At 47.8% G+C, this 20,802-nt stretch overlaps 1 protein-coding gene across 1 annotated transcript in view; it reads right to left on the bottom strand.

The window, feature by feature from the left end:
• Positions 1-20,802, bottom strand: part of LOC118026026 (NHS-like protein 2) — a 136,661-nt gene that overhangs the window by 115,219 nt on the left and 640 nt on the right. Inside the window, exon 2 of the mRNA XM_035028742.1 lies at positions 20,201-20,269. Coding sequence (XP_034884633.1) covers positions 20,201-20,269 — 69 coding nt within the window. The remainder of the gene's footprint in view (positions 1-20,200; positions 20,270-20,802) is intronic.

Below are 20,802 nucleotides of genomic sequence, written 5' to 3'. Positions count from 1 at the left end.
CCAGGCTGCACGGACCAAGCCTCTCTCTGAGCCTACAGACACCTGAACACAGAGCCCCTGGTAGAGTCACCGAGAGGAGTGTGGCCAAAGCCCATCCATCTTCTCCCTGCCTCGGTTGCCAAGGTTCTTGGATGTCCTGGGGGTCTCCCTCCCATTTCCCACCAGGTCCATTTCGGACTCCCCAGACCTCACTGACAGGGCGAAGGTTAAAATGTCCCGGCCACGTACCTAGTCATTCCAGCAACTTGCCCAGCAGTCCTCCAGATCGCGTGCTTGGGAGCTGGAGGAGGGACAAGGTGAGAGGACAAGGCTGCTGGGGAAAGCCCTGGGCTCCGTAACCTCCTGGCCAAGTTAACAGAGTTTCCAGACTAAGGCCGGAGGAGGGACGAGCAAAGGCGAGAAAGGAAAGGAGGCAGGACCAAAGCTAACCCCTTCTTTTTTCTTCCTAAACTCAATCCAGATTCGCCTTCTTAGGGCTGCTTGAAACTGATCCCCGTGGCTCTGACTCGTCCTTTCTTAAAGACATAGTCTCCACTTTGGGGTGGTGCTGGGCGGGGGGAGGGCCGAGAGGAAAATCTCACCTGGCCAAAATATGTCCCAGAACAAAAGATGGGGGGAAGGCAACATGAATGCCAAGCCCCAAATGTCCCACACGTCCACTCCTGAATCAGACTCAGAGCCGGAGGTGTATTTGAGATTCCCCCAGAGCAGCCCGCTCAAGACGTCTGCCGGGTGACTCAAGAGACCCTGTTACGGACACAGGACCACGGTGGGACATGGGTCAGGTCCCCAGGACTGGCAGATTAGGGGCCGAAGCCGACGTCTGCAGGTGAGTGTGGGAAAAGGAGCATGGGACTTGGAGTCTTGCCTCTACCACTACTCCGTACGCGAGAGCAAGTCACTTTCCTCCGCTCTGCCCCTGTTTCCTTTCTTGACATGGGAAAACATATTAATCCCAGCCCTGCTGAGCTCCGGGCTTGCTGCAGTCTCCCATTACAGCAGAAGGCAGCACCCTTGGGGACCTGGGATCTGACCGCCCCTCCCCCACCCCGCCCCCCGCATGCTGTTCTGCTCTGGCTGCCAGATATTTGCATGGATCAGACTTGGGACTTTCTGCTGGGTTGGGTAGAGGTGGAATCTGGGTGTGAGCTTGTGAGTGGGCGGATGGGGAGCCACTGTGTGTGGGGGGGGGAGGAGGAGGGACAGACCGTCTCCCGTGTTCCTTGCAAGGCGTTAACAACCCGTCAGGATCTACCATCCGAGGGCACAGAAAGAGGCTGTGAGCACATCCTCCTCTTTCCTTCACCCCCGTATTTCCCATCTCCTTCTGCGGGAAGACCACCTAGGCCCTCGGCCTGGCGGGGCCTGGAGCCATGATCCCGGAGTCCCAGGATCTAGCCCCATGTCCGGCTCCCTGCCCAGCGAGGAATCGGCTTCTGCCCCTCCCCCTGCTCCCTCTCTCTCTCTTTCTTACTGCAGGCTCCCACTCCTCTTCCTCCCTGAGGCTGCCCATCTCGTCTCCACGCCTGGGCTTCTGTTCCTTCTCATCCTGCCTGCAGAGCAGGGCGTGCTCTCCGAGGCTCCCCCTCCTTCCTCGCTGTCCCCCGAGAGCGGCACACAGCCCCGTTTCCTTTTGCGGGCATGGTTGGGAGCTGTCTCCACATCAGAATCTCCCGAAGGGCTTTGGAAGAAATGCTCCTTAGTCGAGCCTCAGCCCTGGAGTCAGAGCCTGTTAGTCTGGGGGTGGGGGGTGGGGACTGGGCACCTGCCACCGTGAGGGCTCTGCAGGTGATTTCAATGTGCAGTCAGGGGTGCGAGCCACAGAGTTGAGGGTTTCTGCTGCTTATTACATCCGGAAATCCGGGCAAGGGTGAGCAGGTAACAGATACGGGGGAGGACAAAGGGTGGGCATCTCCCAACGTTGTTCCAGAAGCCTTGGGCTCCCTCCATGCAACACTCTCAGGAGAAAATAATGGCGATGGCTCACACCAAGGGCTTCGTGTGCTACCTCGCTGCATCCGTAGGACCATTCTCATCTTCGGAGGTACCATTATCATTCTCATTTTACAGTTGAGGAAACTGAGGCATCAAGAGGTTGAGAAATTGGTTTATGAGTGTGCAAGGGGCAGAGCTGGGATTTGAACTCAGGCAGGCAGCTGGCAGCCATTATTCCCCCCCTCCCCCCCAGCTGCCGACCACTGGGCCTGGTACTGCTCTCAGACGCTTCCCTTCTCCCCAGAAGTGCCCTCAATGCATACCCCAGGTCTGGAGACGCTCTGGGGCTGAAAAAGTGCTGTTGGCTGCTGTGCATTCAGGTGTCCTTTATCTTGCGGGGGCGGGGGGCATCATTTGTATTTGAGGGACCTGCATTTGAGGGCCAGCACTCATCTTCCAGGGAAGACAGAGAGCGGCAGTTGTTACAGAATGGACTCCGGTCAGACATGCCTGGACGCGTGGCCCAGTTTGGCCCCCTACATGATGGTGCCCGTAGAGACAAGGCTCCCTCCTTGCTAGTCCTGGTCTCCTTGTCTGTCACAGCTAGCTCCCAGAGCCGTGGAGCTGTGGGGAAAGCATGCGGGCGGAGTGCCTGGCACAGAAGGGTGCTCAGTGCGCATGCTTCCCGAGGCTTCAGGAAGAGCCTTCTAGAGCAGGCCATGGACCCCTTTGACAGCCCGGTGCTGCCTGTGGACCCTTTCTCAGAAAAAAATGCATCTAACAAATTATGAAGGATGACAAAGGAAACGGATTACTGTGTCCTGAAATACAACTTCTAATCCAGTCGTACGGGCTTCTTGATGAATACACTCAACATAACAAGATCTAGCAGCGGTTGCAATGACTCCCTTCGTTTTGAGGTAGTGATGAGCATTAATGATCTGGGATGCCTGCAGCCAGTGGAAGGTGATAGGAAGAGCTGGAATTCTACTGGGGACAGTCACGGATGCTGCCAAGGGCGCTGTGGTTTATTGCTCTGGAGACAGATCTACCTGCTCCTCCGCTCATTAGCTGTGTGGTCCAGGCCAACCTACTTAGCCTCTCTGTGCCTGTCTTCTATGTGAAATGGTGGTGGTGGTGGGGGGGTGGCTCTGAGCATGCGCTGAGTTAATGAGCATACGTCAAGCGCTTGGATCCTCACCTAGGACCATAGCAGATGCTCTCTAAGTGTTGGCTCTTACTGTTTTCCGCAAATGGGCTTCTATAGATTAGGGTGCAGATCCAACCCCCAGGGCAAAGCCCTCCCTCCAGCGAAGTTCCCCTCCTATGCAAAGACAACTCCAACACCTCGCATAATACCATGCCATTTGTATTCTTTGGAGACCTGGGATCTTGAAATGTTTCCTTTAAAACACTTGCCAAGGCCAGCTCTTTGAGGCCAAGAAGTGAGCTCCTTTTCAGGGACTGCCTGTCCTTGGGCTTCACCTCAGGAGAGTCCCCCAAGGCCTCTCCCTGCAGCCCCCCACTCACTCGCTGCCCCCTCCCCTAGCTGCCCTAGGCGCCGTAGTCCCTGGCTCTGCCACGGCCCTGGGTTCCCTATTTAAGAGTCTGGAGTGTGCCTACAAACTTCTAACGAGCTAAAGGGGGATTTGGAAACCTGCAGCCCCTCTAACGTATTGTAGTCGTCATGGGTCAGGGACGGGGTTGGGGAGGATCCAAGCCATCCTTGTGCCGTGCAGATGTGGTAACTGAGTCAGGTCCTCTCTCCTTCCACTCCGCACCCACCTCCCCGACCTTGGTCTGCTCTGCTGCTTGAGCCTTTCTGATCCATGCTTCTGTTCCTGTTGCATGCCAAGAATGTCAACAGCCCGGAGGAAGCTTACTGTTCAAGACTCCAAGCTCCGTGAACACCACCCCGCTGCACGTCCTGCCAAGTTGGAGAGGAAGAAACTGGAGGCTGCGGTAGGGGAACGGAGCTGGCCAAGGACTGAGAGCCAGCGAGAGAGGGAGAGGTGACACTGAGACACAGTTCAAGGGGTCACAGAATCTGAGTGTTCTAGAAAGAAGTTTAGTTTAGTGCCATTCCCATTACATCACCCGCCTCTCAGAATTACACCCCCAAATCCTATTGTTTCAGGTAACAACTGGAAATATTGTTTTTGTCGGACCATAATTGCTACTTCCCCTTGTGTGCGCTCATTTTGGAAAGAGCAGACAATGCTCCATCTCCTTCTCCCACTGCTCCCCCAGGCTCCTAAAGGTAGTCCTCCAGCATCTGTCAGCCCAAATTTCTTCCTTACCTGTTCGAGACATGGGCAGGCCCTGCCTGTTCACCACCATGTTCACAAATACTTCTACCGGCCTGGGCCCACAATCGGTTTGCCAGTCTCATGTTACTAGACTTCCCCGTTGCCTGGAATCTCCCAGAACACACTAGACTGCGTCTGCCTCCCTTGTGCCACCCTAACCCCCGATACCGGGCTTGGCACAGTATGGACATTCCATCCTTCAGAAATGAGTGAATGAATGAATGAAGATGGTGGTGTCGCAAGGGATAAAGAGGAATAAGCCACAGATTGCCCCGCCCTCCCAGGAGCTTAGAACTTACTTATGTAGGCAGGATATATAAAGTCACAGAAATATGGGAAGAGAGAACGAGGTCGCCATGTTGGGCTTTCCCTGCGGACCATCCAGAGGCCTGGGGCACTGTAAACAGTCTGGAATGTGAAAGCTGTCAGGTCCAAGGGCACGGCAGGGCAGGTCATGGAGGCAGCAGCTCAGATGAAAGGGGGGCATTAAGTTACGTATCAGGCTGTTAACAGGGCTGGGGGAGCTGGGAAAACCAGATGTGGTTTCCAGGAACCCGAGACACCAAGGTAGCAAAGGCAGGGTCAGGGTGGACAAGGAAGATTCTGGAACTATGCCGCCAAGGCCTAGATCTTAGCTGCAGCGTCTTCTTAGTAAAACCGGAGGGGAAAGGGAGAGGAGACAGGAAGGCAGGGGCTACATGAGCAGTATCTGAATGAGAATAGAAGCAGTGAGAAAGGCAGGAAGGGAGCCAGGGCAAAAATGGCCAGGGAACCAATTGCATCTGGTGACTGAGAAGCTGATGATATATATTGACGCTGAAAGGGGCAAGTCGCTGGAGGGGTGCGAGATTGTAGCTTTAGGGCTTCAATGCATTCCTCAACTTCATGCATTCACTCACCAAACATGTATGCAACACTCACGACACAGTCCCCAATGCTGTGTGTGTGTGTGTCCGAGTATCTACACATTCTAACCTCTAGGGAACACTTGAGAACTCTCCTGCCCCTTCACCTTCAGGGAGGACAAGGGAGGGCAAAAGAGGCTCCCAGATCTTTGCTACTCAGGGAGTGTGCCCTGTGAAGAAGCTGTATCTCTATTACCTGGAAGCATGGGAGAAAATGAAGAATTTCAGGGGCGCCTAGGTGGCTCAGTCAGTGAAGCGTCTGCCTCCAGCTCAGGTCATGACCCCAGGGTCCTGGGATCGAGCCCCGCATCGGGCTCCCTGCTCCGCGGGAAGCCTGCTTCTCCCTCTCCCGCTCCCCCTGCTTGTGCTCTCTCTCTCTCTCACTCTGTCAAATAAATAAATAAGTCTTTAAAAAAAGAAAATGAAGAATTTTAGATTCCACCCTAGACTTTCTGAAATAGAATTTGCACTTTGCTTCTTAAACATTAACATACAAACCATCATCTAGAGATCTTGCTGTCTATGCTGCTGGCCCATGGACCACTCATTGAATAGCAAGGGACTAGGCCACAAAAAGGGACCAGTGTGCTGGAGATGGAGCTTTCCGTGGGAGGGCCAAGAGAAACTGAGCAAGCTAAGGTTGTGGGTTTATTTGTGGGGGCCCCTTCGGGCAGGTAGGGAAGTAAGTTCCTAAGCAGCCTCTCCCCAGCACCCCCCGTCCCCCGCCGCCAGAAAGCCGCTCAGTGCTGTCTCTGGCCTGGCACAAAGCCTGGTGGCTCCCACATAATCTAGGTCAACTCTAGATGGGGTGAGGAAGCTACATAGTGGTTTGGATCCAGAGCCCTGCCTCCCAATGAAAAGTCCTCTGAGCAGTATGTTCTTTGAAGACTTGGCATGATGGTCTACAGCTGGCTAAAGAATTGAAGTTTTGGGGCACTGGGTGGCTCAGTCGGTTAAGTGTCTGCCTTCGGCTCAGGTCATGATCTCAAGGTCCTGGGATCGAGCCTCACGTCAGGCTCCCTGCTCGGGGAGTAGTCTGCTTCTCTCTCTGCCCCTCCCCTCCACTCGTGTTCTCTCTCTCTCTCTCTCAAATAAATAAAATATTTTTTAAAAAGATTTTATCCATATTTTTTTATTTGTCAGAGAGAGTGTGCACACAAGCAGGGGGAGTGGCAGAGGGAGAGGGAGAAGAAGGCTCCCCGGGACCATGACCTGAGCCCAAGGCAGACGCTTAATGACTGAGCCCCCCAGGTGTCGCTAAATAAAATCTTAAAAAAAAAAATTGAAGTTTTGGGGTCCCAGCCAACATCTCTTCCCTGAAGTTCTGGGGTCCCAACCAACATCTCTTCCCATCAGAGACACAACTAATGGAGGGTAAGAGAGGACTGCCCCCAGCTCATGCTTTGTTGGGAATATAAAACTCACAGGGCAGCCGTCTGTGACAGTGGGTTTTACAAGTTCACATGTATGTGGATTTTTAAAAAAGATTTATGTATTTATTTTAGAAAGAAAGAGAGACAGAGAGAGAGTGTGCAAGTGGGGGGAGGAGCAGACTCCCCAAGCAGACTCCCCACTGAACATGGAGCCCGGTGTGGGTTTCAATCTCAGGACCCACGAGATCGTGACCTGAGCCGAAATCAAGCATCTGATGCTCAACCTACTGAGCCACCCAGGCACCCCATGTATGTGGATTTTAATAACAAATCTTCAAGGAACTATATCAGCTAGTGAAAGTATGGGTGATTTTTCTTCTCTTCTGTGATACTTTTCCGTGTTGACCATGATTAACCTGTGTTAGTTTAAAAATCTGTAATTAACAAAGGCTTTATTTCAACAACCCAAATAATACAAAGGAAAATCATGGCAATATACAAAGAAGTGCTGACTTTTGTGGTGTAATTGATTGTATGGGATTCGAGGGAGATTTCTAAAGTGAAAAGGAGAGTGCTGGGATGGAAAAGAGGTGCCTGAGTTCGCCAAGCCTTTATTCTGAAGTTGGGCTGAGCCAAAGTCAAAACCTGGATCTCCCAGAATGCAAAGCTGCTCAGCACTGGTCGGGCCCTAACCTGGGTGAATGTACTCATTTCTAGGATCAGAGATTCTTAGAACTAGAAGAACCTGAGCTACTACAGGGCCAACCCTGTCCTTTTTTTTTTTACAGGATGGAATCGAGGTGCCGACAGGTGAGGACACAGAGGGCTCTGTATCTTGGCACAGGCTCTTCTCTCTGCCCGTATCACCCTCCTGTCCGGCCCTGCGTACCCAGCTAACACGCACTCTTCCTCAAGATTTGGTTCAAGCGTCACATACTCTTGTGGATTAGGTGCCCTCTGTACTCACAAAAAAACTCCACGTGGGTGCCTGGGTGGCTCAGTTGGTTAAGCGACTGCCTTCGGCTCAGGTCATGATCCTGGAGTCCCAGGATCGAGTCCCGCATCGGGCTCCCTGCTCGGCAGGGAGTCTGCTTCTCCCTCTGACCCTCCCTCCTCTCATGTGCTCTCTCTCTCTCATGCTCTCTCTCAAATAAATAAATAAAATCTTTAAAAAAAAAAAAAAACTCCACGCATTCCTCTACAGTGCATTTGACAAACCACTCAGCACCCACTATGTTTCTGGCACTGTTGTAGGCACCTGGGACAGACACATCAGTGACAAAAAGTCCCTGCCCTAGTGTGCCGTGATGAAGTCATATCACTTACTCCTTCAACAAATATTTAGGGATCACCCAGGTGTGTGTGTGTGTGGGGGGCTGTGTGAGGCACAGCTGTTTTATGTGTGGGATAATTGTCTGTTCATAGCTTTGGCCTCTTCCATCTCCCCTATCGTTAGTACCTTGTGGACACAGTGAATGTTTTCTGAATCAATGAATGATGGCATGGGCAAGGTCACACAGCACCCTCGAGATGGGGCTGGCGCTGAAACCCTGGTACCCTGACAGCCAGAGCGCTTTCTCCTGCCCTGCATTACGATCAGCCCAAATCTCTGTAACCTCCTTCATCGTGGGTAGGAAACGTCCGAGGGGAGAAGATCAAGGGCTGCGCCACCTAAGGAGAACGATTTTGCAAAGGGGAGACCGGCCCTATCAGGGTCCCTCTCGGGGGGGGGGGGGGGGGGAGTCGCCTGCTGCCACCCACTCTGCTCCAAAGCTTGCGGGAAGCAAGAAGAGGCCCTCTCCAGTAGGACCCCGTCGGCTCCATCACTCTGCACAGGGGCTGACCATTTTGGGGTCCATTTCACGTCTGTGTCAAAAACAAAGCCACCGCCGGGGCTGCAGAGACATTCCCCACCCAGCCCACCGCCTGGGCCCCGGGTTCTTTTCCTCCGAGCCAGAGGCCGCCCGTGCGGCGGCCGGAGCGGCTGCGCTGCAGCGCCCTCTGCCGGGCGCGGGGCTGCCTCGGCCGTTCCGTGCGGCGGGAGAGGAACGCGGGCGGGAGCGGGGCCGCTTCCAAGGAGCCTCTTGTTCCGGAGGTGCCGAGGGGACCGTGACTCATCGCGCCGCTCGCCCCCGCAGCCTGGCCGCCTCTGCACGCGCTCGGTGACGCACCCGGCCGCGCGGAGCGGCTCTGCGCACGACAGAAAAGCAGCCCCGCGGCGGCCCCCGACGGCAGCTGTGCGCCCGCACCTGCTCCGCCAGCCCGCGCTTAACCCTGCCCCAAGCCCCGCGTCGTGGAAGCTTCCGGAGCCGGAAGCCCCGCTCCCCACCGCTCTGAGTCTTTGCCACTAGTCTCAGATAGGGGTCGTTTTCTTACGCGGCCTTCACAGAATGGGAAAGTGAGGATTCGAGAAAGAGGGGGTGAGGGCCAGCGTCAAGAAGCTAAGAAGCGGGGGGGGGGGGGGGGGGCGCTAGATTAACCAGTTATCTGACTCCAGGGTTTAAGGTGCGCTGTCCACAGCATCAAGCTGCAGCGTCCTCCTAAGCACTCGCCCAACACACACATAGGCAGAAAGGGAAGGTTGGACCACATCCTAGGGGACCTTCAGAATCAAGCACTATAAGAAACACCGACGATTTGGCAAATAAAAGAGAAGGTATCAATGGCAGTTGAGAAGAAAGTCAGGGGGGTGCTGGGCTTGACTCTGTAAACATGTTTTATTGTGGAGCAGAGGACATGATCAGAGCTTTGAATTGGGAAGATGCACCAAAGGAAAACAGATCAGTGAAATGGACATATGGTAGTCCAGTAGCACTCAGTAGGGTCTAAATCAGAGTCATGAAAATGGGGTTGGGGGGGGAACAGATCCAAGAGTGGGAAAAGAGTTAATGATAGATTGGATTTTAAAAGTGAGGTAAGTAGGGGGGCCTGGGTGGCTCAGTCAGTTAAGCGTCCGCCTTTGGCTCAGGTCATGATCTCTGGGTCCTGGGATGGAGCCCCACGTTGGGCTCCCTGCTCAACAGGGAGTATCCTTCTCTCTTTCTCCCTCTGCCCCTCCTCCCTGCTCGTTCTCTCTCTCCCTCTCTCAAATAAATAAATAGAATCCTTATTTTTTTAAAGATTTTATTTAAGACAGAGAGGGAGAGAGACAGAGCATGAGCAGGGGGAGGGGCAGAAGCAGGCTCCCCACTGAGCAGGGAGCCCCAGGCGGGGCTCCATCCCAGAACCCTGGGATCATGACCTGAGCCGAAGGCAGACGCTTAACCACCGAGCCACCCAGGTGCCTCCAATAAATAGAATCCTTAAAAAAAAAGTGAGGTAAGTAAGATCCACATAGGACTTTGTATCTCTCATAAGGTATCTACTGCAATTGATTTTGCCTTCTTTATTAGAGCGATGGTTTGTTGGTCTTGTTAGGTGCTAAAATCCCCAGGGTAGTGCTGGTGGCTTAGGCCCCACTACTGCTTTGGAGACCATGACCTTGTGTGTGTGTGTGTGGGGGGGAGAATACATATGTCCTGGGGCAGTGTCCATCCTGTCAGCCAGATGGAACATGGGGAGGGCAGAGCTCCTTGCCCAGACAGCATCTGCACATCGAGAACCCCTAAACCAGCCCCTATAGGCTCCTTGGGAAAAGTCTGGAGGGCTTCAGTGAAACGCCAAGCCTGCCTTATGCTACTGGATATCCTTCTAGGCCTACAGTTTGCCAGAGCAACTGAGGGGGCAGCTCTATCCCAAGGCCAAGGATCAAGACCTTCTAACCGGCTGTGAGCGCCTGTTGCCAGCTGGTGACAATGAACATACTGCTGGGCAGGCAGCATGGCTCTGTTGTGGAAGAACGGGGCGTTTTTATTTGAGGGTAAATTTTCTAGGCATCAGCAAACCCGCCAAGACAGAAATTCTACAGAACTGGGGAGTGTTATGTCAGCAGCGGACCCAAAGGTAGAACAACTTCCATACCCCCACTGTATTCTGTCCGGAACATCAGGCCCACTAGGTCCAGCTATTAACCCAGTTCATCTTCCCCATCTTGCCCTATATAGATGGAAACGAAGGAGAGCACCCTGCTGGGAATGGGTGGTTCCATAGTTCCTCAGGACCTGACCCTCACATCCCAGCAGCTTGGAATAGGGGGCTGCTCCTAATTCCTGGTTCTTCCCTTCCTCCACCATTCATACTTGCTGTCATCCTGGGCTCTCCCGGATAGAAAATCATGATCCCAGTGGGACGCCTGGGTGGCTCAGTTGGTTGGGCATCTGCCTTCGGCTCAGGTCATGATCCCAGGGTCCTGGGATCGAGTCCCACATCAGACTCCTTACTCAGTGGGGAAGCCTGCTTCTCCCTCTGCCTGCCACTCCCCCTGCTGGTGCGCGCTCTCTCTCTCTCTCTCTCTCTCTGACAAATAAGTAAATAAAATCTTAAAAAAAAAAAAAAAAAGAAAATCATGACCCCACTGTCTCCTAATGTTTCTATGTGATGCTTGTCTACCTCATCTACTCCTCACTCCGCTCCTTTGAAGTCCAACAAACTATGTTATCAAGCCAGAATTTGGGCGGTTTTTTGTTTGTTTCTTTCTAATCAGGAAAAGGATTGCCCCCGCTTAAGGAGTACCACTGAACAACAGACCTAGTGTGGGCACAAAAAGTCCATGTTTCTAATCAATATTTACCCTTGGAGTCTGAAGTACAGGCTTTTGCAAATACACAGAAACAAACGTGTGTGTATGTGGGGGAGGGTCTCGTGTGGGTCATTTAGCCCCAAACACCTTTCACATGGGCCCCTGGTGTTCTTTGTGAAGGAGGAAAAGTTGCGTGGAAAAAAGGAGAAAATATTTCAATTCTCCCTAAATTAATCTGTGAACTCATTACCATCCCAAGCATATCTCCACAGGAATTTTTTGTGGAACCTGGCACACTGATTTAAACAAGCATATGAAAGAGGACATGCACAAGAAAAGCTCAAACGATTTTGGGGGAAAATGACAATGAAGGATAATTTATTATACCAGGTATCAGATCTATCCTCATTAGTAAGGTACGGTATTGGCACAGAAATAGACAAATAAATGAGTCAAAGAGAACAGAAAGCCCCCAAACCAACACATGTAAAGATATTAAATAAATAATATTAGTGGCATTTACAAGCCAGTGGTGAAAGGATGGACTATTCAATACAAAGTATTGGAACAACTGGCTTTTCATTTGGAAAAAAACTAAATTAGATCCCTCTGGCATACTAAACAAGCACACACACACGCACACATGCACGCAAGCATGATTTCAGATAGCTGAACAACTAAATATAAAAAATAAAACATACCTGTAATACAATAAAAAATATGTAGATGCATATATTTGTGACTTCGGTGTAGAGAAATGCTTTTTAAACAACACATATACACAACACAAAAGGCATAAAGGCATGGTTGATAAATCTGAACTTCCATCAAAAAAAATTTCTTAGACAAAAGACACCATCAATAAAGGTAAAAGACAAATGATAAACTGGGAGAAGTATATTATTTGCAATATATGTATTAGGTCAGAAGTTAATCTCTATACATATATATATTGACATCAATGATACCTATCTACATCTATCTATCTATATTGATTCTGTAAATCAATAAAAAAGGCAAACAACCCAAAAGAAATATGGCAAAGTATACGGTCAGTCAATTCAGAAGGAGAGTTACAAATAGCCAACAGACATTTGAAAAAATGCTCGACTTCTAGTCAAGGAAAAGCAAGTGAAAACAACCATCAGATGCCATCTTTCACCCATCACACTGGTAATTAAATGTTTGATTATATCAACTGTTGGCATGGAGGTGAGCAAAACTGCTACTCTCATATACTACCGTGTAGAGTACAGAATTACTGGAGGGAATTTGGAAGCATCTATTAGTATGTAAAATGCACATCCCCTATTACGCAGCAACTCTGCTTCTCAGCACCTACCCTAAAGAAACTCTTGTGCATGCACACAAATATTTATTGAATGAATGCTGGTGGAAATACCAACCATCAAAGTTTAGAAACGATCTGAGTTCATAAAATAGGTAAACAGTTAAATAAACTGCTGAAAGTCATACTCTGCAAAATTATGTAACATTTTAAAAGATTAAGTCAGGACTCCTCCTTCTGGGAAGACAGAGTAGATATACATTTCCTTATTCCTCCCACTAAGTAAAACTATAAACTAAAAACTAAGTAAGTACACCCAAAACTCCTTGACATTATAAATAAAACATCACGGAAGACTCTGAAAGATGGAGGGAAGAAGTTACACCAGTAAGAGACCTCCGGAGTCGAGGAATGACATGGTGGTATGTTCCCTGGATCTCTGTTTTGCTTCATATATCCCAGAGTTGAAGCTCAGAAAGCCAGCAATCTGGAAGCACCAATGGGTGCTGACAAAACCCAAACCCAAACCAAAAAGCCTGTGTCTCTAACCAAAGGACCAGAAAAGGAGGTAGACTAGCCAGGCAGAGAATTCTAGGCAATAACTACTTTACTTCAGTCAGACACAGGAAGAAAAAAAATGTGGCCCCATCCCCAAACTCATCTGCAAAGGAAAGGTTGAAAACATAGACTTCTACCCTTGCTAAGCTGTAGCTAGGCACCGCAAACCTCCCTATTGGGGTGACGTCAGAGAAGGCTGACTGGGGAGCTGGGATAGACCTCCCAGACGGAAAATCAGCAAGGATATAGACCTCAGCAACACCCTCACCCAACAGGATCCAATCATTTATAGAGCACTCCATCCAAAAAGAGAATAATACCCATTCTTTTCAAGTGTCCGTGGGGCACAGACTATGTTAGACCACATCCTGTGCCATGAAACAAATCTTGACAAATTAAGCAATGAAAAGAAAATGGAATGTGTTCTGTAACCACGATGAAATCCAACTAGAAATCAATAATGACAGAGAGACTGCAGGAAAATGTCTAACCACGTGAAAACTAAACAACACAGTTCCAAATAACCCGTGGGTCAGAGATGAAGTCTCAAGAGAAATTTTAAAAATACATTGAACTGAATGAAAATGAAGATACATCATCCCAAAATTTGTGGGAAGCAACTAAAGCAGTGCTCATTAAGGGGAAATCTATAGGACCAGATGCTTATACTAGAAAAGAGAAAAGGTCTCAAATCAATAATCTAATTTCCTACCTTAAGAACTAGGGAAAAAAGGAGGAAAACAGAGCCAAAGCAAACAGAAGACAGGAAATTAAAATAAGAGGAGAAATCAATAAAATTGAAAACAGGAAAACAATTAGAGAAAATCAATGAAACAAAGAGCTGGGTCTTTGAAAACATCAGTGAAATTGACAAACTCCAGTAACACAAAGAAGAAAGAGAGATAGAACACAAGTTACTAATATCAGGAACCAAATGAATATCACAGCAAACCCTTCAGAAATCAAAAGGATAGTGAGGAAATACTAACAACTCTATACACTTTGAAAATTTTGATGAATCTAACCAAGTCCTTGAAAGACACAAACTCCCCAAAATCACTCGATAGGAAATAGATGATTTGAATAACCCTATAACTATTAAGAAAATTGAATTCATAATTTTTAAATGCCCCAAAAAGAAATTCCTGGTTTCACTGGAGAATTCTACCAAATGTTTATACCAATCCTGCACCATCTCTTCCAGAAAATAGGAGAGGAGGGGCGCCTGGGTGGCTCAGTCGTTAAGCGTCTGCCTTCAGCTCAGGTCATAATCCCAGGGTCCTGGGATCGAGCCCCGCATCGGGCTCCCTGCTCAGTGGGAAGCCTGCTTCTCCCTCTCCCACTCCCCCTGCTTGTCCTCGCTCTCTTGCTCTCTCTCTCTCTCTGTCAAATAAATAAATAAAATCTTAAAAAAAAAAGAAAGAAAATGGGAGAGGAAAAATGCTTTCCAACTTATTTTATGAAACTACTGTTACCTTTTTTTTTTTTGAGAGCAAGAGAGTGTGAGCGGGGTGGGAGGGGGAGGTGCAGAGAGGGAGAGAGAGAATCTTAAGTAGGCTCCATGCTCAGTGTGCAGCCCAGTGCAGGGCTCCATCCCATGACCCTGAGATCATGACCTGAGCTGAAATCAAGAGTCGGACTCTTAACCAACTGAGCTACCCAGGCGCCCCTGAAACTACTATCATCTTGATGTCAAAACCAGATGACAGTCACACACACAAAAGAAAACTATAAACCAATATCCCTCATGAATAAAGAAGCAGAACTTCCCAATACAACATTAGCAAATAGAATTCAGTAATATGAAAGAAGAAGAGGGGTCCATTCCAGGGATGCAAGACAGTTTCAATATCTCAAAATAAATCAATGTAATCCACCATATTAACAGACTAAATAAGAGCAATCACATAATTATATCAGTGCAAAAAAAGCACTTAACAAAATCCAGCATCCATTATGATAAAAAAAAAAAGAGCCTTTCAGAAATAGGAAAAGAAGGAATTTCCTCAATATGAAAAAGAGCATCTATAAAAAACTTACAGATAACACTAAACTTAATGGTGAAAGACTGAATACTTTCCTCCTCAGATTAGGAACAAGGCAAGGATGTACTAAAAAGAAAACCACAGGCCCCCAAATGGCGGCACTTAGGCCAAGTCACCAAACCAGAGCTTAATATGTAACCTAACTGTACTTTCAACCTCCCTTAGAAATGTAGTCTTAACCAGTCAGTCAGGAATTTTCTGATCAGCACCAATGGGGTAATCTGTCACATGGGTTCTCCATTACTCAAAGGAAGCTGAGGTAATCCACCTAGTAAGACACCCTGCCCTTCCCCCTAAGGTACTGCAAACTTGCCCGAAACAATCTTTTCCTTTCTTTTGATGATGACTTCTTGTCCCATGTTCCTTCCTACAAAAACCTTCCATTTTGTACAACTCCTCAGAGCTCCCCTCTGTTTGCTAGATGGGATGCTGCCCGATTCATGAATCACCTGAGAAAGCCAATGAGATTTTCAGATCTACTCAGTTGAGTTTTTGTTCTCTAACAGATGTCTGCCTTCCCTACTCTAATTCAGCCTAGTGCTGGAAGGTCCGGCCAGTACAATCAGGCAAGAAAAGGAAATGAAAGGCATACAAAGTGCAAAGGAAGAAATAAAGCCGTCCCTATTTGGAGATGACAGGATGGTGTATGAAGAAAATCCCAACGAGCTACAAAACAATTCCTAGCACTAACAAGCGAGTTCAGTGAGGTTGCAGGATACAAGAGAAGCAGAGACAAATAAATCGTATTTCTATATGCTAGAATTTTGCAATACATATGTGTATCAGACAATCACATTATAAACCTTAAACTTACACAATATTCCATGTCAAATATATCTCAATAAAAATATATACCTCTCCCCTACCCAGGCTTGCAGGTGTCCTTCGATGGGCAAATGGATAAACTACGTGAGGTATATCCCGGCCATGGAAAACTACTTGGCCATAGAAAGGAACAGAATATTGATACACACAACAACCTGGATGAATCTCCAGATGCTAGCAATGAACAAATGGATGCCAAAATTAAAAATACAATACTGCTTACAATTTCTCAAAATGAAATACTTTAAGTGCAAATGTAACAAAACATGTATAGGACTTGTATGCTACAAAAACTACAAAATGCTCATGAAAAAACTCAAGGAAGATCTAAATAAATTGAGAAATACAGGTTGTTTGTGGATTAGAGGACTCGACATAGTAAAGATGTCAATCCTCCCTTAGATTTATATACAGATTTAGAGAAATTCCTATCAAAATTTCAGGAGGGTATTTTAGACAGACCAGCTTATTCTAAAATTTATACGGAAAATCAGAGGAACTAGAATAGCCAAATAATTTTGCAAAAGAAGGAGAAAATGGGGAGGCATCACTCTACCCAATTTTAAAACTTATTACGTAGCTACAATAATAAAGACTGTATGGTCCCGGTGGGGGAATAGATACATAGCTCAGCAGAGCAGAGTAGAGAACCCAGAAATATACCTCCACAAATATGCCCAGCTCATTCTCAACAAAGGTGCAAAAGCAATTCGATGGAAGAAAGATGGCCTTTTCAAATAATGCTAGAGCTACTGCACATAGGCAAAACAGTGAACCTTGACCTGTGTAGTGGGATATTTCCACATCCTTATCCCCAGAACCTGTGACTGTTACCTTATCTGGAAAACAGGTCTTTGCAGATGTCATTAAGTCCTGGATCTTGAGATGAGACGATTATTTTGGATTACTCAAGTGGGCCCTAAATCCAACAACAAATATCCTTATGAAATACAGAGAAGTTGATGTTAAGATGAAGGCAGAGGTCGGAGTGATGTGGCCACAAAATAAGGAGGCCAAGGACTGTTGGCAGAAGCTGGAAGAGGCATGGAAGGATTTCCTCCTAGAGCCTCCAAAGAGACCATGGCCCTGCTGACACTTTGCTTTTAGACCTCTAGCCTCCACAACCGTGAGAAAATACATTTGTCTTATTTCAAGCTACCAAGTTCATGGCAGTCTCTGGAAACTAAGGCAACCTGTTTCATGCCTTAAAAAATCAACCTAAGGGGCGCCTGGGTGGCTCAGTCAGTTAAGCTTCCTACTCTTCATTTCAGCTCAGGTCATGATCTCTGGGTTGTAAGATCAATCCAGCCCTGCGTCCAGCTCTGCACTGGGCATGGAGTCTGCTTAAGATTCTCTCTCTCCCTCTCCCTCAGCCTCTCCCCTACCCAGGCTTGCGTGTGCACATGTGTGCACACGCACTCTCTCTCAAAAAAAAATCAACTTAAAATGCATCACAAACTAACCTTATTGTGGTGATCATTTTGCAATACATATGTGTATCAGACAATCACATTATAAACCTTAAACTTACACAATATTCCATGTCAAATATATCTCAATAAAGCTGGAAAATGCATCACAAACTAACCTTATTGTGGCGATCATTTTGCAATATATATGTGTATCAATCACATTATAAACCTTAAACTTACACAATATTCCATGTCAAATATATCTCAATAAAGCTGGAAAATGCATCACAAACTTAAATGTGAAGCGGAAAATGAAATTTTTAGAAAAAGAAATATGTTTGGAATCTAGAGCTAGACCTTCTGCTTAACAATCAAAACGTGACATGAACAGTCAATTCACTGAAAAGGATATATGGATGGCAAGTAAGCACATGAAAAGATGTTCAATCGCTTGCCATTAGGGACGTGCAAATTAAAACCACAAGAAGATATCACCACACACCTATCAGAGTGGCTAAAAAAAATAGTGACCACACCAGATTCCGGTGAAGATGCCAAGAAACTGGATCCCTCATACATTGCTGATAGGAATGTAAAATGATATGGCCATTGAGTAAAACAGTTTGCCAAGCTACTTTATTTTTTTAAAGATTTTATTTATTTGTCAGCGAGAGAGAGAGAGAGAGAGAGAGAGAGAGAGAGAGAGAGAGCGCACACAAGCAGAGGAAGTGGCAGGCTGAGGGAGAAGCAGGCTTCCCGCTGAGCAGGGAGCCCGATGCGGGGCTCGATCCCAGGACCCTGGGATCATGACCTGAGCCGAAGGCAGACGCTTAACTGACTGAGCCACCCAGGTGTCCCTGGCAAGTAACTTTAAAAGCTACCCTTGCAACTACAGTGTGAGCTGGCACTTGCATTTTTGTACATGTCTCCCAGAGAAATGAAAACTGTCCACATAGAAACCTGTTTTATGACTGTTCGTAGCAGCTTTATTTATAATAGCCAAGAAACTGGGAACAATGCAGGTGTCCTTCGATGGGCAAATGGATAAACTACGTGAGGTATATCCCGGCCATGGAAAACTACTTGGCCATAGAAAGGAACAGAATATTGATACACACAACAACCTGGATGAATCTCCAGATAATTCAGCTGACAAAAGAAAACAAACAATCCCCAAAAGGTTATCTACTGTATGATTCTATTTACATAACATTATTGAAATGACCTAATTTTAGAAATGGAGAACAGATGAGTGGTTGCCAGAGGTTAAGCAGGAGGTAGGGCTGGGAGGAAAGTGAGCATAGCTCTGAAAGGGGACCTTGAAGGATCCTTGGATGATGGAAATCTTCTGTATCTTGACTGCACTGAGGTCGTCCTGCTTACGATACTGCGCTCTAGGTTTGCAGGAGGTCGCCATTGAGGAAAACTGGGTGAAGGGTCTATGGGATTTCTCTATTATTTCTTAAACTGCAAGTGAGTCTAGAGTTATCTCACAATTTAATGAAAAGAGAATGCATTAGATCCGTGTGTCCTAACATGGCAAGGTGTCTAAGATATATTGTTTTTTTAAAAAGATTTTATTTATTTATTTGAGAGAGAAACAGAGAGAGAGAGCATGAGCGGGGGCGGGGGGAGAAGGGCAGAGGGAGAAGGAGAAGCAGACTCCCCACTGAGCAGGGAGCCTGATGTGGGGCTCAATCCCAGGACCCTGAGATCATGACCTGAGCTGAAGGCAGACACTTAATGACTGAGCCACCCAGGCGCCCCTCCAAGATAAATTGTTGAGTGAAAAAAGTAAGTTATCAATCGGTATCTACTAGCATTTATCTTTAAATACCCACACACAACCACACTATGTATACATAGAAAAAGATGTGGGAGAGGGCACTCTACCCTGGTAACAGTGGTTTCCCCTGGGGAACAGAGTTGGGGAGGAAAGAGGATTTTGAACTGTAGCTGGATTTTTTTTTTTCACAGTGAGAATATATTCATATGCTACTCGTGTAGTGAAAACATTATCCCGGACACAGCTACAATGTTCTAGGAATCCAAACTTGTTTTGCTTGTCCTGAACCAACCAATCCCTGCTTCACCACCACCAGGGCCAGAAGACCCAGCTCACGAACCCCTTGCCCTTGAGCCTCAAGGAAGTGGCTCCTGAGCTTACCCAGCTTGGAGACAGGCCCACGCGTACTACCTTTGAAGTATGGAAATACCACCCAGAAGGGCCAATGTGCCCATGACCATGAACCTATCCACTGCTGCTGACAACTTAAAAAACACACAAAGCTCAGCCCACACTAATCAATGCAATAGTAGTTTCCGTCAGGTTCAAGTCAACAAAATGTCACGCAAGTGTCAATCTTGGGAGTAGCAAAGACCTCCCCTACCCTCTGACCCCAAAACATGGCAGCCGTTGAGCCTCTTTGGAGGCAACTGAGAGCAGCGGGCATGAGCAACAATTGGATACCTATACCCAGCTTGGCTGAGAGCAGACTCACAGTAGGGTGGTCCCTGAGAGCATCCATTCATTCACCATATATTTATTGAGCACCTACTATGTGCCAGGTAGTCTATTCTAGACACTGATCACTCTCAGTGACTAAAACAAAGTCCCTGCCCTCATGGGGCTCTCGTTCTAGTCAGGGAGCAGATGATAAACAAGATAAATAAATTATATGTTAGGTGGTATTAAGTGCCATGGGGAAAAAAAAAATAGCCTGGAAAGAGGATATAAGGTGTTGGGTGCCGGGGGTTGAAATTTTAGAAATGGTGGAGAAGGCCTCACTGAGAAGGTAACGTTTTGGTGGAGATCTGAAGGAAGTCAGAGAGCCAGCTACAAAAATATCCAGTGGTTCTGGATGTCTTCCATTTCCCCCCACCAGATCTTCTCCACCCTTCTCCACCCAGCTGTGTGCCCTGGTAGGCTGACCTGTATGGACTGCATCAACAGGTTCCCTTGCCCTCTGGCTTCGGGTTAGGTTTGACCAATGGGAGGCACCTGCAAGGAGATCAGAAAGAAAAAGAAGGTGAGATTTTATTTCATCAGCTCTCTCTGGGCAGGTTCATCATGGGTTGGCTGCATCCCTCCACCGAAGACCACAGCCCCTTCCAGGTGGCCCTCTCCACACAGCAACCTTTCCCTTGTTCCCATAACCACTCGCTCCCAGGATCCTGACTGCCACTCTGGGGAAAAAAATCCATTCTTGGCAGAAGGAAAAACAAGTACAAAGCACAAACATGCCCGAAAGGCTTTAAAGAAGGATCAGGAGACAAGTATGGCTGGAATGGAGGAGGTGACAGAGGAATTTGTAGAAGATAATGTCAAGGACATAAGGTGGGGGCAGATTATGAGGCTCTTGCAGGCTACCATGAAGACTTTAGCTTTTCCTGTGACTGAGATGGGGAGCAGTTGGAGGATGCTGAGCAAAAGATTGACATATTCAAACTAGGCTTTAATAGCATCACTTGGGGTGTCTGGGTGGCTCAGTTGGTTGGGCATCTGCCTTTGGCTCGGGTCATGATCCCGGAGTC

This window comes from Mirounga leonina, unplaced genomic scaffold (genome assembly GCF_011800145.1).
Source record: "Mirounga leonina isolate KUSES-001 unplaced genomic scaffold, KU_Mleo_1.0 Mir_204, whole genome shotgun sequence".
Lineage (NCBI taxonomy): Eukaryota > Metazoa > Chordata > Mammalia > Carnivora > Phocidae > Mirounga > Mirounga leonina.
The sequence above is the reverse complement of the archived record's forward strand: the minus strand, read 5'-3'. Positions and strand labels throughout refer to the sequence as shown.